Raw genomic sequence first — 26528 nt, 5'->3', positions numbered from 1 at the left:
ATTTTCACATTTTTAAAGCTATTTTAGAGTAAGAACGTGGTTTACATTCACGTTCATAGCAACATTCACAGTTCGTGACTAAATGTTATTACATTATTATAATCAGAACAGAAACAAGCAATCAACAACATAAACATTAAACAACCAACAAGTTGAAAGGATCGTAAACATCCCATCCCAGGTGAGCGCTGAGGTATTGGCGTTGTATGACGCCAAAATCTCGCGACATTTCACAAGGAGGGGCGTGTCAGATTCCAAGAGGAGAGAGAGAGAGAGAGAGAGTGGGATAGAGGGGCGCTGTGGTAAGTTTGTAAACATTCTTCTTTTGTCAAAAATGTGGAATCGACGATTGTCTTGATTCGAAACAACGCCCAGATTGTTATTCATATCCGTTAGCAAGGTTTGTCTGTGATCAAGAGTAACTTTTATGAGGAGACTGAGAGGCTGTCAGATTGGCGGTGGGTTACAGTCGAAGTCTGCGCGAGCACTGCAGCGCGTTCAGAGCTCTTGACAAGCGAGAGAAGAACATCTTACGAACAGAAAAGTGCCCTTAGCGTCATTTATTATATTGTACATGTATATACCATATTACTATATAATATAGCGTTTTTCATTTATCTGTCAATATATAGGTTATTTTGCTTATCTGAAACGAGAAATTTGATGCCGCGGTCAGTTTGTTTGCTTCAAAGTACTCTTTGCATACTTTTGTGTCTAGCGGGGGGAGTATAAGCGGCCTGTAGGCTTCCAAGTACGTGAATTCCTTTTTTTTGAGTGGGATTTCCGTGCGCCAATGAGACACAACTAATAATCGTGATTGACGTTTATTGTAGCCAAACAACAATTCGATATATTTGATTGACGCGCAGATGACCAATCAGAATGAGGGTAGGGCGGGCACATGCGGGAAAAGGCTGGCTTTAAAGTTGGCATGATCGCTAAACATCAAGCTAGCATGGGTTTGCTAAATAGTTAGCGACGTTTATTTTCGGCGAGGGCGCTAGAAATGAACTTTTTTTTTTTGGTGCAGTGCAGCAATTCAACATAGGAGTTAGAAATTGCACATTAAAGTGTCATAAAACTATGTATAAAACAAAACTCCGCAACCGTGCCTTGTGTTTTTAGTACATTTCCATAAAAGCTCTATTTTTGTTGCTTATAGAGACAGTCATGATTTGAAGTAGGATGAATAACTTTTCATATTTAACTTTTTACCCCCAACTAAACTCTTTTTTAAAAGCTTTGCTGTAATTACTGTTAGGTTAAGGTAGATGTTTATTTGTTTTTTTATGACACAATTGTCCTATTCCTTGCAATTTAAACAAACAATATCTGTTTTTGTGGCGTTTGTTAGCTGTATTAATATATTATATACAACAAGCACCTGCTATTAATCAGTTTGTTATCCCATGAAATTGTTGTGGGTATTTGTCCAGATAAGTCAGATAAAATAAAGATAATATTAAGACATCTTTTTTCATAATGCATAAGATGCCTCCTAAAACAGCTGATAAAAATCCACTTGATTTCATCTGGGCATGTGAATGTCCCATCTTAGACCTGTAAACACCATCTGTATGTCTAAGAACCTGAAACTGTAGATATAGGTCATCTTCATATGGCACTTGTTGAATTCCTATAATGTTACTCTTTGGAATGACTGTACGTCTCAATATAACACATCATCCTTTCAGTAGACATGTTTCCTTGTGCACTAGTGAGCATTTTTGCTGCTGTTAAAATAATTGCCTCATATCAGTTTGGTTAATAAGAGTTCAGAGTCTTGGTACTTTCACCTCTGCTGTAATGCATCTGCAGCGGTTCACAATGTGTTAAGTGAGGATGTTTTACAGGAAGGAACTTCATATGCCAGTTTGACGTCTTTCATATGATGAAATCGGCACTGTTTGTGACTGCCAGGTCATTTGTTGAATCCCGCTAACCATTAAAAGTCAGAACTGTGAATGAAGGATTATGTTATGATTATGGAAGTTGTCCTGGCAACAATTGTATACAGGATAATACAATTGGCAGCATATAATGATAGTTGCCCAGATGCGACAATAGAGTAATATAGTAAACCAAATAACACTGTTTCAAATATCCAGCAGACCAAGTAACAGACTGTTCAAATAAAACAGACAATAAGGGTAAACTTCCAGCCATGCTTGAGTTGATTCAGGGCATCTGTGCTCTGCTAAAGTTATGTAATATTTGGTCTGCTTCAAAAGGTGTGCCAGGCTCATGGAGTACTGTGAAAGAGCTCACAAAGATGAAGGGAGATACTGCATAGTAGAAATAATGAATGGGCAATGTGGGTGGCTGGAAACTGTTTTCGTCCGGTTTTTGGCAAGCACACCAGGGTTGATGGATAGCTCTGATTTAGGAATCATTAAAATATGATATTCGCATGCCATCATGGTGCTGTAGATGCTGTAGATGTTTAGAGAAACAGTAGATTATGCCAAAATTGAAATGGTATGTCCATTATAATGTAATTAGCCACTCTTTCAGAACATTGCCATACTGACAGCAATATATCTTGATATTTGTTTCCAGCCATTTAGTATGATCTTGATGTGTATTTGCTCTGAAATTGCTTAAAAATTTTTTGTTTTGCAGTCATATCATAGAAACCATCATCTTGACCATACACTCAAGAAGTACAATATGGTGAGCAGTCTAGATAATAATAATTGATAAGATGTTTTTTTCACACTGTTTTACATCAAAGGAACACAACATTTTTATTTTCATAGTTTCAAAAGTTTGGGGTCTGCAAAAATTCTTGAATGTTTTTGAATGAAATTTTCTGCATATACTGTATTTGATAAAAAAAATACAGTGAAGTCTGTAATACTGTAAATATTACAATTTAAAATGACGTTCTAAATGCATTGTAAAATGTAATTTACAGTATTCCTGCGATGGCAAAGCTCAATCTTCAGCAGCCTTTACTTCAGTCTTCAGTGTCACATGACCCTTTAGAAATCATTTTAATAAGCTGATTTGCTGTTTAAGAAACATTTATTATAGTCATTGTTGAAAATTGTTGTTTTTGCTGCTTGATATTTTCGTGGTATGTATAGAGTCTTTGACTAGAAAGCTCAAAAGAACTGCATTTATTTGAAATAGTAATATTTTGTAACATCATACATGTTTTACTGTCAATTGTTTTGGCAAGTTCAGTGTGACCCCAGACTTTTGAACAGCTGTGTTTGCACCTTATAACACTGTTATACATTAATAAACAGTAATATTTACCTACATGTGTTTTTACTACTGTATTTCGTAGAGATTGATACAAATAAGTCCATTTGAATCAGTGTCGCATAACATATTGCCAGCAACATAATTGCAAATACATCATGGATGTTTGATATATTTCTGTAGGCAGGAGACAAGACACACTGTTGCCATTTTGTTGACTTGTAGCATGTCCAACATTGTTGCTGCAACAGTTTGATCTGATCTGAGGAGGGTTATGGGTTTACAGAGGGGGGACTTGGAGTCCACATTGTTCCTAGCAGAATACAGGCCCTGGGGACTGCATTGGGCTACATTGTGTATTTCCTCACCATGGATTTAGCACTGGGCACACTGCAGTCATGCAGACATGGATCTAAAGTTTCATTTGTTCCATTTTCCAAAGCTCAGGTTCACTAAGGTTACATAAATCCAAATCAACCATAAAACACACCCGCACCCTAGATCCCCTGTCCCCGAAACCATCCGCGGGACCCTTGGCCTTTACCTGCGAGTTACCGAACACCCTCCAAAAGCTTTCGTTCCATTCTCTGCTCCCTGTCCCCCTTTTCCGTCGCTCTTTTTTTGTGGGGTCTCCCTTACTCTCTGGCAGCTCACTCTCCGATTCCTCATTCTTGGCTCCAGCTGGAGCTATTAATATAGTTTGTTTTGTCAGTTTCCTAGCAGACAGCATCAAACAGTGCACGCCTGAGGCAGATTATAGCCGGACCTTGCTACAACGTCCACCTGCTGAGTAGGAGAAATCCAAGTTAACAGCAGGATGCTGTTTGTCCCGGTCTCGGACCACTAAGGCCCAATTGGTCCTGAGGAACTGGGCTATGAATTCAAAAAATGCATTTCACAGAGTTCCCACAGTTGTGGAAAAAAATCTGGAAAAAATCTGATTTTGAAAAGTCAGGAAAATGAAAATTTTTGTAGTCAATATAATTATCTAAAATGTTTGTCAGACTGTCGTAGCAAAGTCAGAATGACCTCCTCTCTTAGGTTCATGAAACAGTCGTCCATAAAATGCGTTGCTTTTCTGTTGTAAGTAATCTTAAAGATTCCTAAATGCATCTACTTTCGGAAGGCCAAATAAAGTGCTTTTTCTTTCGCCTAGAAACACACAACATCTCCCTGACATGGCTGCTTCAACACTAACTGCGGTTACTGAAACCATGTCTTCTTTCTTTGCGTGAACATTTGGGTGGCATTGCGCAAATATTTCCACATAGTGATGTAGACATGTGGGGGCGTGTTTGAACGATCCGTTTTAGGGGGGCGTGGCCTTTACTTTGATAAAGAATATCTCTTTGTGTTTAAGACTTTAGTCTTTGCAACTTTACAGATCTTCTTTATATACCAAGAGCTTGTAACACTCCAAAGAGTATAATGGTTTGATGCAAATATAGCCTAAATGTAAATGTGAAAGTCATGGAAATCAGTTGGTGGGAAAGTGTGGGATCACTGAATGTATTGCATTTTAAAAACTCAAGCAGTGCGTTGCTAGTACTGCCAGCTGTCTTCCTGTTTGAAATGTTGATGATAGATGAACCCAGCTGTTCAGTTTGTCTTCAGTAGTGCTATCAAAGATGGAGGATGTTGTCAGAGCCCTGGTGTAGCAACAAGCACTCATGCAGAGATAATGTGGTTCTCATGTAGGAGACTCTGGTTGAATTATTTTTTTAGTGATGCACCAAAATGAATTTTTACTAAACAAAATTTAGTTGTAAGTTGTAGATAAAACAGATTATTGGAGAATGTTTGTCTTTTTTCTTCAAAATGTTATCTTTCTTTCACTCTTTAACTTACAGTTTTTTAAAGTTATTTGTAAAATTTATTAGCAATTTCTGGTCCTACACCAGTTTTGTAGGTCAGTGTAATGAAAGGAAGGAATCTGCAAGAGAGAGGGGGCAGGATTGCGAAAGGTCCATCAGCCAGGATTCGAACTCGGAATGCCCGTAGCGCAACAGTGATGAATAGGCTCTGACACACCAGGTTTTTTTACTATTATAGTAATGTTTTTCAGCAACAAGTCACCTCTCGTTATTTCAGCTGAACAAATGATACATATGCTAATTTATTATCCTTTTTGCTCACTGTGAAGTGTGCCCACTCTGCTAGTTTGTTTATCTGCAGTATATTGAGTGCACAAAATATTATGGCTGACACAATTAAAACATGTACTTGGAAAAATGCTCATCAAACATCACTGTTTTGATAACAGAAAACTATTTTGGCCAAAAACAAAAAAACTGTTTTTTTTTTTCGGTTGGTTGCTGAATTTTTGTCGTGTTACAGATTTATTTATCTTGATTAGTTTAATTTAGTTTGTTATAATGCAAGCTTTTTGAGATGTTAAGAGAATGTCATTTCATATTTAAAAAAAAAAAAAAATTATTGAGCATTTGTTGAAAACAATTAAAGTATAAACATGCTTAAACAGACTTAAATTAAAAATGCTTCCCATGCTTTTATATTACAAACAATAATCTTAATCATAACAGGAAGTGGTCTTAGATTACTGCAGAATGTCTTTGTGAATAATCCATCAAGGCTCTATTTTTGTTTTGGACAGTCAGTTGTAGCACACATTGACACAGGTGGCTTGATCTCTGTTTGGCTGATTTATTGTGCAATGTTAAACTTCAGACTCCTGCATGAGTGCGCTCTTTTAGTTTGAGGCTTACTGATATGCGGACACTTCACCAAGGGTATAACGAATTGGTGGTTCTCATTTGTATATGGTCTCTCCATGCGTTTCTCTGACCATACTGTCTGTGTGTATCACAACCAGAACGAAAGATCTGGCACCAAGCTGTTGGCTCACTTGTAGAGCATGTGAGGTCTGCAAGGAATCAAGCTGGTTAGCTTGTATGCCACTTTGATCTCAGCTGTAATAGGAAGGGCCTTTTGGGGCAAACAAGATGCAGTTATTTTCTGTATGGAAAACAGAGCAAAGGTCTTTGCAGAGGCTGCTGATTTCAGCTTTTAACTGTGCATCCTTCCACATGAGACACTTGAACACAAATGAAATAAGGAAATATACAGTATTCTGTTTTGTTCCTACCACGTTCTAGGCCCAGAAAGGTAGTAAGGACATTGTTAAAATAGTCCGTGTGACATCAGTGGTTCAACCTTAATTTTATGAAGCTATGAAGCTATGAGTACTTTTTGTGTGCAAAGAAAACAAAAAGACAAAGTAAAAATGAGTGTTACTTTGCACAATGAGTGTGAGTAATTAATGACAGAATTTTCATTTATGGGTGTATTATCCCTTTAATTAAATATTTTTTTGTAAAGGCCTCCTAAATAGCATGCCCATATGAGAGCAATATAGGTAAACTGAAGTTAGCCTTAATACACACTGATTAGTCAACTAGTCATTCAGGCAACCCAGCAAATAATTGATTTTTAAAATATGTGCATTTTTGTATTGTAATGTTTTCTATTCTATTTGCACTTTGAGAGCAGTTGCTTTTGTTTGCTGTAACATTACAGCAGTAATGTTGCATAAATTAGCAGCATCTCAGCCTAAATGGCTTTTTAAATTTTTACAGATGACATACGTAAGCTTTATCCATTTAAATCCCTGTTGTTATAGTCAAGGAAGATGTTTGGTTCATTCTTCACCTTTTGTTTGCAGTGGTGGTTGTGTAACGCACCAGACGTCATTCTGAGCTGGTGGGGCATGTTGAAAGTTTAATGAAACTTCCCTCCATTTAAATTTAATGAACGTGTTACTTTTTCCAAAATTCCCATTCTCTCTATGCGTGTGGAGCGTAGACTGAGGTGAACTGCTGTGAAGGCCACCACAACTAAATGTAAAAACGCATATATATAATGGATATTAAACATAAGTGTGTAGTTCATGAACACATTTAAAACTAGAGCTAGGCAATATATTGATTATTACAAAATACTTTAGAGTTTTTTTGTCTGTTTAAAACACTGTTATGATCTTTAATGCCTATTATTTGACCAAAACGTCCCGAGGACCTTGACATTTGAGTAGTTTTGCAATCTTTTCTAAGAAAGATAAGTTGAAACCTTTATATAAATGATGACTTGAAGCTATTTATTTGTTTCACTTAAAGGGATATTTCACGCAAAATGAAAATTCTTTCATTAATTACTCACCCTCATGTCAGTCCAAGACCTTCGTTCATCTTCAGGACACAAGTTAAAGGGGTCATATGATGCAATTTCAATTTTCCCTTTCACTTTGGAGTGTTACAAGCTGTTAGTGAATAGATAAGATCCCTAAAGTTGCAAAGACTAAAGTCTCAAACACGAAGAGATATTCTTTTTAAAAGTTAAGACTCATCCTCACCCCGCTAAAACACCTAATTTAAACATCACTGTGTGGGAAGATTTGCATAACACCGCCCAAATGTTCACGCAGAGAAAGAAGGCGTAACTTATTCTTGTTGTTGTTGCCGCCGCCACCATGTCGTGGAGATGCTGTGTGTTTCGTTTAAGTTGTATTTACCACTCTGTTTCAGAACAGTCCAACCCAAATATTTGCCACAATGTCAGCTGTTCTGACTCACAGCTTGTAAGTACATTTTCATATTTAAAGAATTTGCCACTGATGGTTAAAACATGAGTTTTGAGCAGTGTAGAGTAGTGTTCGTTGTTTGTCATTTCTCTGATCACAAATGCAGACATGGTTTTATCTTTACATGGCGTGATGCAACGCGTAAAAAAACTAGCATAAAAAGGCATATAAAGTAATAAGTCATTATAATCAGTAATTATGTCCCTACTGGATGCTACAAATGCCTCGTTTATAATGGGTTTTATTGGTTTTGGTCTCTTTGCACCGGGACACTGCATAACTGTATGGTAAGGGGCGTAACATTTCCGTCACACGCTTGAGGTATTCGGCCAATCATAACGCACTGGATAGCTGGCCAGAGCAAACTTCACTTTTCAGAATGATGAGCTTTGTAAAAATCGAAGCGTTTCAGAAAGGCAGGGCATAGGAGAGAAACAATTATGTACAGTATGTGGAAAATAATGTTTTTTTTTACCTTAATCCGCATAAAAACATTTTATTACACCAAATACACAAAATAATGTTCTCTTTTAGCAACTTCATATGGCCCCCTTAAGATATTTTTGATTAAATCCAAGAGCTTTCTGACCCTGCATAGCCAGCGACACAACTGACATGTTCAAGGTTCAAAGAAGAATATGTTGAACCAAGTCGTCATTTCTGTTTTCTTTGTGCACAAATGTATTCTCGTAGCTTCATAAAATTAAGGTTGAACCACTGATGTCACATGGACTATTTTAATGGTGTCCTTCCTTACTACAGTGCCTTTCTAGGCCTTGCGTTGCTGTCTATGCAGGGTCAGAAAGCTCTCCGATTTCAAAAATATCTTAATTTGTGTTCTTTTTTGCAGTTATGACATTTTAATTAAACATGATGAAGAATTAAGAAAAGAGAGTAGATTTTCATTCCGTGCCAACTTTGTCACGTAATCACGGACAACTGGAAAAGTCATTAAAAGATAATTGGTCCAAATTTTGGACAAACCTGTACATAAGTTTTAGCTGCCCAGACGTTTTCTGAACATCTCATGGATCCATCAGAGTCCAGGGAAGCATTCATTTAGTTTGATTACAGTGTAATGTTGAACATGTGTGGGTTTGTGTGGAAGGTGCTGGCAGATTGTCTGGAATAACTGCAGTGGTTCAGCTAATAGGAAAAGAAGGAGTGTCTATGACAAGCCAATACACACGCATGCCATTCTCCTAGATCTGAGCGGCTCATTCCAGACATGTCTCTCCAGAATTACCAAAATTGCACTCTCCATTCCTCAATTCCAAAACTTGCCTGCTTTACACCCTCTTGAATTAGATGAAAGCAATCAATCAATCTTATCTCTGAGGGAAATCGTTTCCCGGCGTCTGGCAAAACGGTACCAGCACAAGCTCTTGATGTCAGTGTAGATGTCTTGAGTTCCTGTGAAAAGTGATGAGCGTCTGGGAGTGTGGGTTGCTGATATTTGAGCCTGAGAATCGGGTGGAGGAGTTCAGAGAATGACTGCAGACAAAAGGTATAGAGTGGCACTAGAGTCGTCGCCGCAGAAGAGCTTTGTGGAGATGGTGTCAGGAGGACTACAATGAAAAGTAAAGGAGGGGCTAAAAAGACTTTACTTTGAGCAAATCCTGAACTCCGCGTGTCATTGGTCTGCCAGATGCCCCCAGTGTAAAGGAAGTATCACCAGGGAAACTTGTAGTCGCTACACTAACATGCATGTGCTCGGTTCTTCGTTATTTTTAAACACCCGGCGCTTCCTGCACTGAGCGAGGATCCAGGCAAAATCATCCCTGGGATTGGCTGTAGAACTTTTGCTGGCTTGAACCTCTAGAAAAACCCTTCAGTAATGTTCTCGTCTTCTCTTCCACAGTTATATTGCAAAGCCTTTGCAAAGATGGGGGACGACAAGCCTTTTGTGTGCAGTGCTCCTGGCTGTGGGCAGGTAAGTTCACTTTCACTTGGTCTTGGGTTTCAGGTGGTGCTCTGCTTTTCTGGTTCATAGGGCATTCTCTGGTTATTGAAGAGTCGTTCTCTCAGCTGCACGGTAGCCAGACGTCTGCCCGGCGTGTGTGTGGAAGGAGGAGTGCCAACTGCACCGCTTTGAGAATGTGTTGTTTTTGTCACACTGCAGCCCAGGGCCAAACTGATGAAGCTGATAGCGCGCTTGTGAAACTGCGCTAACGTCTCTTGCGCTGTCTGACTCACTCACAAACTTGGCCAATGAGTAATCGCAGCTCAGTTATCGTCTGCACTCGTCTGGTTTGAGTCAAAGTCCACGCAGACGCTGTGATGATGTTATTTATGCTAATAAGTGCATTTATGATGAACTTGCAGACAAAGCAGTTTGAGAGTGAGTGCACTGCAAAACAATCATTTAATCTCTTTTTTTTCTTCCAGTAAAAATATCACTAAAACAAAAAAGGACCTTAAAAGCAAAATTGCATAATGTAGTAAATCTGTTAACTGAGAATTTATTTCCTGATTACATTTGTAAATAAAAACCACCTAATAAAAATGAAAATGTTACATTTTACAATATATAAATAATAATATTTGAATCAAATTAATTGCATATATATATATATTTTTTGCTATATATATATATATATATATATATATATATATATATATATATACAACCCGAATTCCGGAAAAGTTGGGACGTTTTTTTAATTTTAATAAAATGAAAACTAAAGGAATTTCAAATCACATGAGCCAATATTTTATTCACAATAGAACATAGATAACGTAGCAAATGTTTAAACTGAGAAATTTTACACTTTTATCCACTTAATTAGCTCATTTAAAATTTAATGCCTGCTACAGGTCTCAAAAAAGTTGGCACGGGGGCAACAAATGGCTAAAAAAGCAAGCAGTTTTGAAAAGATTCAGCTGGGAACATCTAGTGATTAATTAAGTTAATTGATATCAGGTCTGTAACATGATTAGCTACAAAAGCTTTGTCTTAGAGAAGCAGAGTCTCTCAGAAGTAAAGATGGGCAGAGGCTCTCCAATCTGTGAAAGACTGCGTAAAAAAATTGTGGAAAACTTTAAAAACAATGTTCCTCAACGTCAAATTGCAAAGGCTTTGCAAATCTCATCATCTACAGTGCATAACATCATCAAAAGATTCAGAGAAACTGGAGAAATCTCTGTGCGTAAGGGACAAGGCCGGAGACCTTTATTGGATGCCCGTGGTCTTCGGGCTCTCAGACGACACTGCATCACTCATCGGCATGATTGTGTCAATGACATTACTAAATGGGCCCAGGAATACTTTCAGAAACCACTGTCGGTAAACACAATCCGCCGTGCCATCAGCAGATGCCAACTAAAGCTCTATCATGCAAAAAGGAAGCCATATGTGAACATGGTCCAGAAGCGCCGTCGTGTCCTGTGGGCCAAGGCTCATTTAAAATGGACTATTTCAAAGTGGAATAGTGTTTTATGGTCAGACGAGTCCAAATTTGACATTCTTGTTGGAAATCACGGACGCCGTGTCCTCCGGGCTAAAGAGGAGGGAGACCTTCCAGCATGTTATCAGCGTTCAGTTCAAAAGCCAGCATCTCTGATGGTATGGGGGTGCATAAGTGCATACGGTATGGGCAGCTTGCCTGTTTTGGAAGGCTCTGTGAATGCTGAAAGGTATATAAAGGTTTTAGAGCAACATATGCTTCCCTCCAAACAACGTCTATTTCAGGGAAGGCCTTGTTTATTTCAGCAGGACAATGCAAAACCACATACTGCAGCTATAACAACAGCATGGCTTCGTCGTAGAAGAGTCCGGGTGCCAACCTGGCCTGCCTGCAGTCCAGATCTTTCACCTATAGAGAACATTTGGCGCATCATTAAACGAAAAATACGTCAAAGACGACCACGAACTCTTCAGCAGCTGGAAATCTATATAAGGCAAGAATGGGACCAAATTCCAACAGCAAAACTCCAGCAACTCATAGCCTCAATGCCCAGACGTCTTCAAACTGTTTTGAAAAGAAAAGGAGATGCTACACCATGGTAAACATGCCCCGTCCCAACTATTTTGAGACCTGTAGCAGAAATCAAAATTGAAATGAGCTCATTTTGTGCATAAAATTGTAAACTTTCTCAGTTTAAACATTTGCTATGTTATCTATGTTCTATTGTGAATAAAATATTGGCTCATGTGATTTGAAAGTCTTTTAGTTTTCATTTTATTAAAATTTAAAAAACGTCCCAACTTTTCCGGAATTCGGGTTGTATATATATATATATAATTTTGCTTCTCAATTAAATAGATTTTGGTTTAAGGATCATTATACCAGAAAATAATTTTTTCCAGTGTAAGAACTGAAAAACATTGTGGCCTTTGGAGGCATGTGCTGATCTGAGGGCATTGAAAACCGAAAGAGGAAGTGATCGAGACCCGTCCTACTCAGTGAGACACTCATGTTCGTTCTGTGGTTTTGATCTGAATATTCTCCTCCGCAGTTACGTAGAAAACAGCATGAGAAAAGTAGCATGGATCAGAGTGAGGCAATTTAACAGTTAGACTGCCTCCCCAATACTGAAAGCAACAATGATCATTTAACCGTACCGTTGGCAACATAATCTTGAGAATTGAGAGGAACAACATGAACTTGATGAATAATTTATGTGAGTTAGTCGTTTGCAGATGTTTCTTTCTCAGATGCCACAGGGACCATGACTGTTTAATACTTCTTGCTCTGACCTAGCCAGATTTCGAGCAGGAGAAATCTGTTTTCCTTACGTAAAAAATTGCCTTAGATAACACTATTGCTAATACATAGGATATAGGCCTAGGATATATTTCGTTTTCATTTTCTATCTGTTTCTAGTCTTGTAATGGCAAAATGAATTTTTAGCATCATTAGTCTAGATTTGCTGCACAAGAAACATTTCTTATTATTATCAATTTTGAAAACGGTGTAGTATATTAGTGGAAACTAGGGCATTTTTTGACAAATAAAACTACAATGTCTTTGCAGTCACTTTTCATCAATTTAACGCATCTTTGCCGAATAAATATTTTAATTTCTTTATCTTACTGAACCCAAAGCTTACATTGAAGCATCCAGGTTTCTAAGTTGACTATCTTAGTTCAGAAGTGGTAATAACGTATCATGTCGTGATTTGTGAGGTGAAAATATGACCACTCAGCTCCTGTAAACCGAAACTAAAGGCCAGATAAGAGGGAAAAAAGGCTAATAGTTGAACTAGAGATCAGGTTGTGCACATCTGTCAGGCTCTATTAACACCGGTGTGTAGTTGGATAAGGGGAGTGAGGGTTTACTCTAGTGGAGGTATTGTTCTTTTGTTGACGAGCAAACGCTGTTTGCGTCATACTGAAGTCCATAGGGGTTTAAGATTGTTTTGCTTCTTCCCAGTGAACCAGATTTTCATGCGAGTCCTCTGTTTCGTCAAACTTTTACTGAAAAAGAACACGCTGGAGGAAACTGAGATTTGAGATTCTTAATGCTAGTGCTTGTTTAAAGCTATTTTCAGAGTAAATGAATCCTTTTTAATGCATATTTTGGACTAATTTTCTCTGTATCATAGTCATTGTGCAAAAATTTCTAATTGGGTTTAACTAAAGGCTACACTTTAGTTAGTGCTTGCTAGTCAGTTTGTGGTTTAGCTTTTACAAAAGGAAATCCGGGACATACATTCAATTATTTGGGTTCAATAAGTTTTACTTTTTTGAAAGAAATGAATAGTTTATTCAGTAAGAAAGCATTCGATTGATCAAAAGCGACTGTGAAGACATAACATTACAAAAGATTTCGATTTCAAATAAATGCTGCACTTTTGAACTTTTTTGAAAATGTGAAGCAGCACAACTGGTTTCAAGATTGATAATAATAAGAAGAAATGTTTCTTGAACATCAAATCAGAATATATGAATGATTTCTGATGGATCATGTGACACTGAAGACTGGAATAACGGCTGAAAATTCAGCTTTGCTATCACAGGAATAAATGACATTTTAACATATATTGATATTTTTAAACAGTTATTTAGATTGTAGATATATTTTCTAGAAATATTTTATAGTATTACTTGTTTTACTGCATTTACAAAATATATATATATATATATATATATGTGTGTTTTTGCTGCTTTAACCTTTTTTTAATTAGGATTCAGATCTATTGTATACCAATAGATATTAGCAATTGGAATGAGCAAACGAAGACTGTTTATAATGAACTGTTACTACAGTATATTTAGGCTGTTTTTTTTTTTTTTAAGTTTTTGCTAGATAATGGTATAGGAAAAAACAGGAAATAATGTGAACTAGACCAGGAAAAGAAGTGAGCTGGGCTCAAGCTTTCTTTCTGCCCGCATGAGCACCGCAGCTCAACATGTAGGAGCTTGTGTACTAACCTTAGTCCAACAAAAACTCCGATTTTATGCACAGATGACCATGCCCTACTGGGAGAACTTGGTCAGAGTATTTATACTTTGGTATTTGACGAATAATGTGCATTGCTTTGTGCATTGCATGACGTTATTTAAGCTAACTGCGTTTCCCTTTTATGCTTAAGTGAATTAATGAGAAATGCATATAATATTGATCGTAGTAAGGTCAGTTTAATACTAGACTATGCTGCTATATAACATTCATTCTCCATCTTGATTACTAGATAAGCTCTATTTGTTGCATTTCCCAGTGTCACATTCTCCTTTCTGAGAGGAAAGTACAAACTTAAGATACACCTACAAAAGCGGAAGTATAAAAAGTCTACTCCATGCACATAAGGCACTCTAGCTGTGGCTCTTGTTTGTTGTTGTTAATGAGTTGCTCTGTTTGCTTCAGTCATTCTGTTGTCCTTGTGTTGTCATTGTGTGTTGTCCTTGCCGGAGTAACTCATTTAAGTCGAGGGAGAAGAAGCAACGGGCCATGCAGTTGTTGTATTGGTGATGCTGGCACATCTAAAAATACGCCTCTGACACTTGACTGTGTTTCCACTTTGCACTGTCACGGCTGAACTGTAACCGTGACACGGAGCCAGAAATAGTCTGAAGAAGACTGTGAAGCCCAGAGAACATGGCTTGAGTCATGAAATCCACTCAGAAGGAGGAAAAGCTAATCCTAGAGGCTCCATGTCTGCTCGAGCTGTTTTGGAAGAGACCACAAGGATCCAGTAGTTGAGGCGCTTCGTCAAACAACTGTTATTTTCCGCAAAACGTTCCATTATATTAAAAAAAAAAAAAAACTGAACTGGATGATGCTTGAACAGTGTATTTTGATTGCAAATGAGCCAGGTCTTTTTTTAATGAATTCAACAATAAACCATAAAGCTTACCATAAAGTCAGATTCCTGAACAAATGACTCTTTTGAATAGGTTCTTTTTCGTGAATCAAGAACCCGCATCACAGATGATGTGGTCTGAATCCTGAGCAAGTAGCTATTTTGAGTAGATTCTTTTTAGCGAATCAAAAACATAACAACATGACAGGTGGTGTCTAACTCCCAAACAAATCACCTGTTTGATTCCATTGTTTTTAGTGAATCAGAAACATATGGCACAAACAGTGTAGTTCTGATTCCTGAGCAAATTACTATTTTGAGTCAAACTTTTTAGTGAATCCAGATTTTGCATCGCAACCAATTTTGTCCAAATCCATCACTTCTGTAGTGAATCACAAACATACAGTGTAAACAGTGTAGTCCTGAGCAAATAACTCCTGAACGAATTCCTTTTTTTTTTTTACTAGATCTTTTTAGTGAATCAAACACATACAGTACAGTGCTGTCAATCAGTGTATTGGATTCCCAATTGAATGAAACATAGCCTAGAATACATCCAAAGTAGTCTGATTCCTAAACGATTGACTCTTATGAGCTGTTTTTTAGTGAATCAAAAATAAAGAGTATCTTGTACTTACTCTAGTTGTCCATATTATATTATTAATATTATTCCTTTAACATGTAGTTAAAACAGACAATATGACAATGCTGCTTCTAAGAAGACTGAAAAGTCTTTAAAAAAACTAAATACTTTTTACAATAATTGTTAAAATATTATATTTATAAAGTAAAGTTATCTTATCATTTGACAATGGAGTTGGGTTTTTTTTCCAGATTTTCTGTTGTGAAAATTGTGAAAGATTCAGTAATGGAACTGTTAAGGAACTGAAATCATAACAATGAAACAAAAGGAGGATTATGTATATCTTTAATTAGATTTCCTTTCCTTCTTAGCACACCCATTTCATTGTTCATCTGTCAGATCATAGGGGCATGTATGCATCATATTCCTAAAAAAGCATCTTTAATACTGGTTTCTTGAAGGTGCTGTTTGTAGGATTGACACCGAGTGGTTGAACTAGGTATTGCAGTCCAAATTCAAAATATTGGAGAGGGTTGAGGACACCAACAGGAACGAGTGCACTTGACGATGAATGAAAAATAATATGCTGTGTTTTCTGCCAACTGGCAACCCGGGTGCTGAAATACAGTTGGGTAAACTGGCAGACGGCGGGTTCCACAAACCAAAACAACGACAGACATTCCGCCCGGAACACACATTTTCAAAGGAGAATAACTGACTGTAGCATTGTTTTTCAGTTTGTTAACTTAGCATGTTTCTTAAATATCTGCAAACATATTATGGTATTTTTATGCTTTATTAGAGTCAAAATCTTACATACAGCACCTTTAAATATCCATGATTCACTGGCTGTGCATCTGCAGTGTACAGTTTTACCCTACCACCTTAACAGCTGTTTTGTTTCAAAGGTAAATATAAAAGCACGCTGGAGAATGCATGATTGCCTGTCATAAATGTTAATTGAATACATCTGTGTAGTTTGCTCTGCCCATGAGCTGTTGTGTCTTGCATGCATAACATCATGGCTTCGCCACTGGGTCAAAGACAAAGTGCTAAACCACAAAACTCCACCTTAGTGATAGTTCTTTTGTCATTTGCACAATGTATTTTTGTATTGCATGAAAGCTGGTAGAACTTTTTTTATTATGTGGCAAATGTGGAAGTTCAATACTTACTGTGTAATGCAGAGCTGCACTTCTGAACGGAAGCGTAAAGAAACGTAAGCGCTGTAAGCCTTGAGGCTGTATAAGGGCACAAAGTCAGCTGTGAAACCGAAAGCCACTGTACGGCTTTGACACTGACACTGTATAGTTACATTCAATACCTCAGAGACTTTGAGCAGAGCATGGGTTTGGTGAAAAACGATCATTATTAAGTCCTCTCTGGCCTACAATATCTGTTTGGAAAGACAAATCTTGTCAGTGCCACTCCCTCTTCTTAATTTGGAAATATATCTCTGCCCTGAGGTCTTGAAATGATCCTTTCTCTTTTTCTGGTCAGATTTGTCTGGTAATCCATCTGTTCATCTGTGTCGCTTTGTAGAGGTTTACTAATGAGGACCACCTGGCTGTTCATAAACACAAACATGAAATGACGCTGAAGTTTGGACCCATTAGAACTGACTCCGTCATCATTGCAGGTACTTTGCACTTTGTATAATTATATACATGTCAGTCTGTTTGTTTGTGTTTGTGTTTGAGTATATATATATATATATATATATATATATATATATATATATATATATATATATATATATATATATATATATATATATATATATATATATATATATATATCGAAACGACAAATTTTTTAATATATAAATGTGTTTGTATTTATATATACATAATAAATATACACGGTATATTTCTACAGTATATTTTTTTTGCAGTATCTCGATTAATTGTTTAGCAACACTACATATATATTATATAATTTTTTTAGATAAAACATTTAAAACGTTTGGGTTAACGTGTGTAATTTTAATTATGTAATTATTATGTTTAACTTGATTTTGATTATTTTAAATGATGGAAATACTGAATTAATTTTTATATGTATAAAATAAATAGTGATTATTAATTTGTCTTGGTAGGTGCATATTTCTACCATCCATCCCATATTTATGTGCATGTTTTTTGTCACTTCTTTTGTGGTTAATGGTAACTTGGCATGTTTTAATGGTACTGACAAAACAAGTAGTACAGAGATTTAACAATGTAATTCGATATCATTACTTTATAGTTGTGGAGTGAAGCTAAGTCCCCTTAAACTAGTAATTTTAAGGGGGAAAATGCACAATGTGCAGTTTTTTTTTTGTCACATTAAACCCTTGGGAAAAAAACAAATGTAATAACAGCCTTGAACTCTCCCAGATTAATCATGTTAAATAGCAAGCAGATTTGGTTAGTACTTGTACGTAGAGCCGTTTAGCTGTGTGGCAGAGTTTATACTGTCCTTGAGGCTGTCTTGCATAAGGAAACAATGAGATCTCTCTGTTTCTCGCTGTGTACTCCAGACCAGACGCCGACTCCCACTCGTTTCCTGAAAAACTGTGAAGAGGTGGGCCTGTTCAATGAGCTGGCCAGCTCGTTCGAGCAGGAGTTCCCCAAGGCCCAGGAAGATGAGGACAAGAGGGCTAAGAACCCGGTGAGCTATGGGACTGGGTGGAGGGATTCAGTCATACAGTCAGACGTGCTCCAAAAATGAGGAGCTCGGCTGCCTGCTGCCAAAAACTCAGATTTATGAAGTGCAGAGTTCCCAATCAGTTCCCCATCTCGTCTCGCTCTCTCTTTCTCTGTCTGTCACGTTCTTCATCTGTCTGTCTTTTTTCCATGCAGTTGCCTGCTCCTAATTCAGGAGCACTTGACATGAGTTTGCAGACGCCTTCAGACATTAAGGTGAAGGAGGAGGACCCTGTGGAGGTGGACTCTTCTCCGCCTTCCAGCCCTGACTCCATCTCCAGCATGTCAGACAGCAGCAAAGAGCCCGTCAGCAGAGGAAAGGTACATGCTTTATGCAAACCAGACTTGCTAGAGCAAAACCCAAAAATCTGAAACAACATTGAAAATCTCCAATTCGAAGCCTGATTTAAACCTAGAACGTTAGGATTTTGAAACACATGTAAAATGAACATTTAAGATTGTTATTGATCAGGTGTATTTTTGTACAGGCAGTCAGATGTTGCTTATTTGGCATTCATATGGCCACTATAGAGACCATAATTGTACATTTCACTAATCTGTGTATGAACCGGATGTGTTGCTGGTTGACATTGCTTTTGCAAGGAAACAGTGCTGCTTTTTTAATTTTATGTGCTTAGCTGCCTGATTATCTTTCTTACAGAATTCTCCTCTTAAGCCTGCCGTGAGTTCGGCTCCCACCCCTACCATAGGGCGTCCTGGCTCCCTCCCACTGCACCTGGGTTATGACGGCCTGCAGCCCACTATGCCCTCCCCTACCTCTGTCATCACACACACCCCACCATCCAACCGTACACTGGGGTAAGAGCACAACCACAACCTATCAATGAGCAGCCAGTGTTTTGGGCCATCAGCTTATTCTGTGTGACTCATTTCTATATGACTCACTGTGCTGCTTTAAGTAGATTTGGTAGGAATGCTTAGGAAACTGTGGGCAGCTGGCTCATTTATGCTGTGCTTGACGTTCCACGAATGTTTGGTGAGATAGTGGACAGGAAGAGAGCAGAACTTCAGTCTGTGCATTGCTTTCTGTTCGCGCTGCTTGTGCAAACTGGGCATTTCTCTCCTTCTGTTTTAGATCTCCCACAGTGCCGTACCCAATGATGATGCTTCCCAATGGTCAAACAGTTCCTGTGCTTCCAGGTCCTATGCAGATGCCCTCTGTAATATCTGTAAGTTTGAAGTGTATTTCTAAGTATTGGAATGTGAATATGTGGAATATAAAGGGATGGCCCACTCAAAGGAAAAGGAATGGGAGATATGCTGACACTTGCCTTTTTGTTTACTGTAAAATAGATTTTCATTTATAGGGTCTGCAAGATCTGTCTAAAATTCATTGTAATTAAAACTGAAACTATTAAAATAATTTTTTACTTTATTAATGCTGAAATAAAGTAAGATAAATATTATGTGAAAAGAAAAACCTGTTGCCTTGAAACTGAAATAAAATAAGTTTTAGTTAAAGTACTAAGATAGCTAGAATATAACAGTAAATAGAAATAACAAAATGACAAAGTACATTACAAATTTACTAAAACTTAAAACTAAAATCGAAATGAAAACTGGACATTTAAAATTAAATGCAAAATGTATTAATAACTACTATAATAGTATATAAATAATACTAAAATAGTACTTCAGAAAAGTTTACAGTAACTTATTTTAAATTATTATTATTATTATTATTTTTTATAAATACTGATATTTTCCAAAAAATATTTAAATAGTTTATTTTGACTTTAGTACAGTTAACAATAGTATTAATTATTTCATTTTTATAAAAAAAATTGTAAAAGTTTGTTTTTCTTATCACACTATTTTTTTCTCACATAATATATATCGGCTTTTAAATATATAGCTGCCTTTATAATTTGAGAAAGAGGTCTTTAGTATTATTTTTAGGAGTCCATGGCTTACCTTGAAGGGACTTTGCTGTGATTCAATTTAAGACAAAGTGTGTAATATTTTTCCAATGTTAAAGTGCCATACAAAAGTCACTTGTAACTCAAAAATGCCCCACTTCTCTTTAAAAGTGTTGTTCATGTGAGCTGTCATCTCTGATCTTTGGAGTCATTCATAATTTGCCTTATAATATGTTTTGCATTTGGCCTGTGGTGTAGCTGGCGAGGCCCCTGTGTATGGTGCCCAACATTCCAGGAATTCCCGGCCCTCCACTAGGGGGCAGCAGCAGCGGCTCGTCTTCACCCTCAGGCTATTACCCCCACAATGAGGCAAAGATGGTGAGGGCAAATCTGTTTTCTTCTTAACCCAGCCTGTGGATCATTTTGCAGAATGTTCGGATGCCTTGCCTTGCCTAGTGTTCCCGTGTTGCAACTCTTTATCCAGCACATCACATGGGTCATAGTTTTCACAAAAAACAAACAACTAGGCTGTTGGAAAACGTGGCCTAGTGGTTAGAGAGTTTGACTCCTAACCCTAGGGTTGTGGGTTCGAATCTCGGGCCGGCAATACCATGACTTACGTTCCCTTGAAAAAGGCACTGAACCCCCAACTGCTCCCCGGGCGCTGCAGCATAAATGGCTGCCCACTACTCCGGTTGTGTGTTCACAGTGTGTGTGTGTGTGTTCACTGCTCTGTGTGTGTGAACTTTGGATGGGTTAAATGCAGAGCACGAATTCTGAGTATGGGTCACCATACTTGGCTGAATGTCACGTCACTTTGGAACAAAGCAGCTCTGTCATTAACAGTTTGTATTTCAGATACAAGATACACTCAAATTTCAGATATACAAAGATTAGGGTTTTTTCGTAATAGGCTAGTTGGTGGGTGGTTTTATGACTAGTGGGGCTGTGTAAATTTGTTTCTAAAATTGAAATGAAAACTGAGGCAAAAAAAGCCCATTCAAACATTTTTAATAAATGCTATAATAATAAAGAATATTAAAATAACACTAGAAAAACATTGCTGTGTTTATATTCTCTTTATTATTAATAAATAGCACTACGTGTCTTGGTTTCTTGAGAGGTGTTTGCATAAGATTTAAGAAAAAAAAGATAAGCCATGGAGAAAAATATCTAGATTACCGTCCTAAACTACAGAAATAAAAAGCAGAAGTTCACACTCTTATTTCCTTTCTGTCACATGATTTCTCTCTTTTCAGTGCTCGATGAGTTGTGGTATACATTTCACAGTTCATGTCCATTCCACATGAAAGAGTAATAAAATTGAATGTTGCGGCTGTAAACTGCCTTATAATTAGACCGAATGCCGTCTTGTTCCGTATTATCTTGATGTTTTTGTTGTTGTCCTTAGAGGTTGAAGGCAGCATTATCTCAGCAGATGCCCACAGCTCAGGGTTGCCTTGGTGTGGCGATGGGGTCCAGTGCGATGATCCCTCAGAGAGTGGAGCAAAGCCAGCTGCTGGTCCAGCATCCAGACGCCCCGTCCCCTGCTCAGCCACAGGTATGGCGTGTCTTCACCCTCGAATTGTTGAGTGTAAACATTCTGTATACAACAGATGCCATTGTGTTTGTCAGGGAGCAATCTTTCACTTCGCTGTGGGATTACGCCGTAAACATCTCCATTTACTCTTCCCTGCTGTGTTCAGGTGTCACCAGCTCAGCCCACCGGAGGTCGCAGGCGGAGGACGACTGATGACGACCCTGATGAGAGGAGGCAGCGCTTCCTGGAGCGGAACCGGGCTGCAGCTTCTCGTTGCAGACAGAAGCGCAAGATATGGGTCAGCTCTCTGGAGAAGAAAGCCGAAGAACTCTCCTCCATCAACGTCTCGCTGTCGGTTAGTGTGTGCGAAAGGTTTTTTAATCTTAAAATATGTGAATGAGCACTGATATTGCTTATTGCAATTTGAGAAATGTGTGACATGGTTCCTCTGTGTCCTTCCAAATTTTGACAGTATGTACAGTTCTGAATGCAACGCATGGAAAACCCAGATTTTATGAAACCAGAACATACTGTGTGGGATTCCGTATCCCATGAATCTCTTCATTTGTCTATAATATCTCAAAAATCAAGATTGAACCAAAAGCAATATCAACTGTGATGTTTTGTTACTTTGGTGTGGCAAAAGTTAAGATACATTTTGTTTGCACAAAAAAAAAAAAGCTGTATTTATTTCATAGATAACTGGATGTTGCTCACCAAGATGTAAATATGTAATATTATGAAATTATATATCCAATTTGTAGCAAATCATGGTCTGAAATGCATAACTTTACTGCAAACTGTTTCACATCCTGTTTTTTAAAATATTTTCATATTTCATACATAACCTGAGACTAGATTTTTCTTATTTGAGACTGAGATTATTTCAAATTGACTTTATCATTGATACTATTAAAAAATAATAATTGTATTTTTTGTAGGAATAAAACATTTTTATGTATTATTTATGGATTTATTATTTTAGTTATTTCATTTAGTTTTTTTTTGTTATTTTTGTTCACTATTTTATAATCATTAGCTTTATATTTATAATATAAAATAATTTTATTTGCATATTTATTCAATTGTTTTACTATTCATTGCCTTATTTTGTTTGACTTTTGTCATGTTTCTTATTATTTTTTTCTTCATTCGTTTTGTTGTGTGCATTGATGGTTTGGCATTGTACTTTGAAATTGAGTAGATACAAATGTGTTTTCAAGTGCTTTGTTGTCAGCTAGTTTGTCCAAGAGTGATGTTCACACTTTTTTCGTTTTCCTGTATTTCCGTGTACAAGAACGAGGTGTCTCATCTGCGAAACGAAGTTGCTCATCTGAAGCAGTTGCTGTTAGCTCACAAAGACTGTCCCGTCACCAACCTCCAGAAGAAAGCCGTCTACTTGGGTGAGTGGAGCCCACATTGAGGTCTCTGACCTGCATCTGCGGGATCTAACCTTCATGTATTGATGTCTCTCAGGAGAGGAGCACATGAAAGAGACGTCTGAGCCCACAGGCTCCCCGGCACCGGTCATTCAGCACAGCTCTCTGGCCCCCACCCACTCGTCTGCGGTAGGCGCCAACGGCCTGAACTCCCGCGCTGCAGCCGAGGCAGTGGCCATGTCAGTGCTGGCAGGGATGGGCAGCCAACGAGGGGAGAGTGGCGGCCCGTCACACGTCATCATGGCCACACAGTCCCACCCATCCAACAGATGATGAGAGCAGGTAACAGTCTGCCTGGGACTCTCTGCATCCCGGGAGAGGGGGGCAGATCTGCCAGAGGAGAATGCTGGTTCCCTCTCATGCCATCACGCTCTGGCCTGGAGCTCAGCTGCATTCTGGGAATGAAACTGGGAATATGTACACATATAGAGAGAGACAGAAGGAGATTGTCGTTCACTATGCCATAGACTACGGGGGCTGGACTCCAAACCATGCTCTCATTTGCATCCTCTGTAACTCCTGCTCCTTCCTTCAACTTCCTCCTGCTCCTCCACTGGCTGTAGGGCTGCAAAGCACTTCCTGTCATTAAACGTATCCCCACAGACACACGCTGCAATAAAGACATTGTTCGTTTGAACCGTGACTGAGCACCCGGTGTATGTCACGAGTTGCGACGATGCAATACTTTATATATTCTTATATATATGTATCAGTAAGTGTGTGTTTGAGAGAAACATGATGCTTTAATGTTCTGTAGGATCTTCTACCTTGCTATTTTACAGCAGGTTTTTAGTTTTCTGGTGGCCATCCCCCTCATCTGATCCGCGCTCATCTTACCTCATTTTTAATCTGTTATATACGTTTATAATCGACGTGTGCATGTGTGCTTCTCGTGTGGGTGTACAATGATGTACAATGGAAGATAGCAGTTTGTAAAGGACTGATACACTAAGACTGCCTTGTTAGCATGCAAACTTTTTGCTATATATAAACTGTATTGTATTGGCACATTGTGTTCAGTTTGGGCTATGGAACCTCATAGTTTGGTTCTATCATTGTTTTCTTGTGTACGACAAACTCAGAAACAGCAAACGGCATACTGTCCGAGGTCATTATGTACGATGAGGACGCTTGTGTTGAGAAATCAATATATTTACTGTTTTAAATGATGCCATTTCTTTTCCCTGTGATCACAGTGTTTTAAATGCAGCTTTAGATAGAGTTATGTTGAGCCTCCTAAAGTAGTCTGAGACTTTTTTTGCCCCGTCTTTTTCTTTTTTATTAGTTTTTGTCTATCTCTGCTGCTGTGTTCTTTATGGAATCCCATTTCTGCTACATAAGAGGGAAAAAACATGCTTTGGTAAATAATTATTAGATAAAACGTCAATATTATTAGATACAAAGTCATTATGAGATCAAACATAAAAAATATGACATACCAAGTATGACATGCATAATTATGAGATTAAAAAGTAGTCTATAGAGCATAAACGCCATGATGTAAAAAACATAACAGAGATGGTCAAAATTAAAATTATGAAAAAGTACTTTATGAAAAGGAGATCTTTTTTTTTTTTACTTTTATCCCATAATTATGACTTATGAAGTATGTCATAACAATTCATAAAAGTAAAAATTGTCCCCCAAAAATTGATAAAATTCATAATTGTCAGAAATCAGAACAAATGAAAAGTCATAATTATTTTCTCATAATGATGACTTAGTATGTCATGATTTTGACTTTTTTTTATTTATTTACAATTTCATAATTTCATGATATGGTCTTTACAATAAAGACTTCTCTCACTATCTAACAATTTTGACTATATACATATATATATTTATGAATTATTATTATTATTTATTTTTTGGCAGAAATTGGCTTCCATTTTGCTCAATTTACAGAAATACAGACCTAGTGCCTCCCGTTCAGTTATTTTCACGATTACCTGACTGTTAAAGTTGATATCACCATGCTTTGTAACACTATTTGTTTCTCTGGTTGCTTATCAACTCATTAACATGCACAATCCCTTATAACTGTTAGAAGAGATAGGGATTCTGCCTTATTAATCACACGAGTGCCTCTTTATTGGTTAACCTCACTCCGTGTCGCTGAGACAACTGGTCACCTAGCATATTCAGGCATCTGTACCATCAGACCTGGGGTAATGAATTAACAGTAATACCTTTAATAACTACCAGAGAGCACTGCCCTTAATTCTAAGCATATTCTATACTGCCATCTGGATGTAATAGGGTGCTATTACATGTAACTAGAAAGGCTGCAGGGAGCAAAGAGTGTCCAATTCTACTGTTGTTTGAATGCTTTTATCTCTACTAAGATGTTTATCCAAACACATGCTCTTTTTACGCAATATCAGACACTTTAAAAAAGATATATAAGGGACTTCAATGTACTGTTGTTGCTCAATTTTTGTAACTTGAACTTTTTCAATATTAACACAATGACAGTTAACACAACGTCAGTCCAAAATGTATATAGGCCTGTCAGAATGCACTAAAAAAACATTTTGGGTTCATTTTTCCAGTTTGGTGTCTTTTAAATAGCATGTCAAGGTTACCACTTAACCGATATCTCCCAAATGACTCCTGGTTTAAGTGTTGACCCTGGCTTTTGTGTTCTGTTATCTGCTGGCACTGTAGTCGTTCAGCCAAACCCATGTAGAGGATTGTTGATCTGAAATGAGCAGAATGGAGAATTTTTAGCTTCACTGGCACTTTTTTTCATTGTACGCTGCCAGGCCTATAGAAGTAACCTATTACAATAAATCTTTTTGTGTGTGTGTGTGTGTTGTAAGACAGAAAAGTAGAAATTCTTTTGTAATTTTCTTTCTCTTTCTATTTCGTGTTCTTCTAACACTTTGTACTCAAATATTTGTAAGTATTTTTATTTGTATAGATTAATAAGAATGCCTGTTTGATTCCCCCTTTTACTGATAATCACTTTAAAGTTGTACCAAATTTCTGATGGACTTAATGATCCATAATTCCAACATGATGCACAATTAATTTATTACGGAATTAGTTCATGCAAGGTGAATTCAATGCAGTTTCCCTTAGATAGACTTAACAAAACAAAAGTCATTTTGAATAGGATGATTTTAGGCCAAAGATAAAAGAGGATATTGTGGAAATAAAAGTTGTTTTAAGTGTATGTGTTTTATGGGAAATAACCTCACTCCAAGTTGGACTGATAGTTTTTGGAATTGTCCTGGTTATGACATGTGTACCATATATATTTACTATTTTTCATGCATGCTGAAGTGAAATATTCTGAACACAGTGCTGCAGATTTGATTAAACAAAAAACAAAACAAAACAAA

The 26528-nt window shown here is 37.5% G+C and overlaps 1 protein-coding gene across 2 annotated transcripts; it reads left to right on the top strand.

Moving 5' to 3' along the window:
- The first annotated feature begins 261 nt into the window (after nt 1-261).
- Nucleotides 262-26528, top strand: LOC132118265 (cyclic AMP-dependent transcription factor ATF-7-like). 2 transcript variants are annotated; one of them, XM_059527977.1, is made up of 13 exons: nt 262-302; nt 2623-2673; nt 9669-9740; nt 17178-17274; nt 18157-18287; nt 18479-18643; nt 18984-19141; nt 19419-19512; nt 20461-20580; nt 21614-21763; nt 21909-22097; nt 23040-23145; nt 23219-26528. In XM_059527977.1, the coding sequence occupies exons 2-13, from the start codon at nt 2671-2673 to the stop codon at nt 23452-23454; spliced, it is 1521 nt and encodes a 506-aa protein (XP_059383960.1). In that variant the 5' UTR covers nt 262-302; nt 2623-2670; the 3' UTR covers nt 23455-26528. The 2 variants fall into 2 exon arrangements, with proteins under 2 accessions (XP_059383960.1, XP_059383961.1); XM_059527978.1 differs by lacking the exon at nt 2623-2673.

The sequence above is a fragment of the Carassius carassius genome, chromosome 37, assembly GCF_963082965.1.
Source record: "Carassius carassius chromosome 37, fCarCar2.1, whole genome shotgun sequence".
NCBI lineage: Eukaryota > Metazoa > Chordata > Actinopteri > Cypriniformes > Cyprinidae > Carassius > Carassius carassius.
Note: the sequence above shows the minus strand (reverse complement) of the source record. Positions and strands in the feature narration are given on the sequence as shown.

Excerpts from the sequence above, each read along its gene's own strand:
- LOC132118265 (XM_059527977.1), top strand. Across the intron at positions 18,288-18,478 it reads ACAAGAGGGCTAAGAACCCG|TTGCCTGCTCCTAATTCAGG; the intron begins GTGAGCTATGGG and ends TTTTCCATGCAG. Across the intron at positions 22,098-23,039 it reads CCATCAACGTCTCGCTGTCG|AACGAGGTGTCTCATCTGCG; the intron begins GTTAGTGTGTGC and ends TCCGTGTACAAG.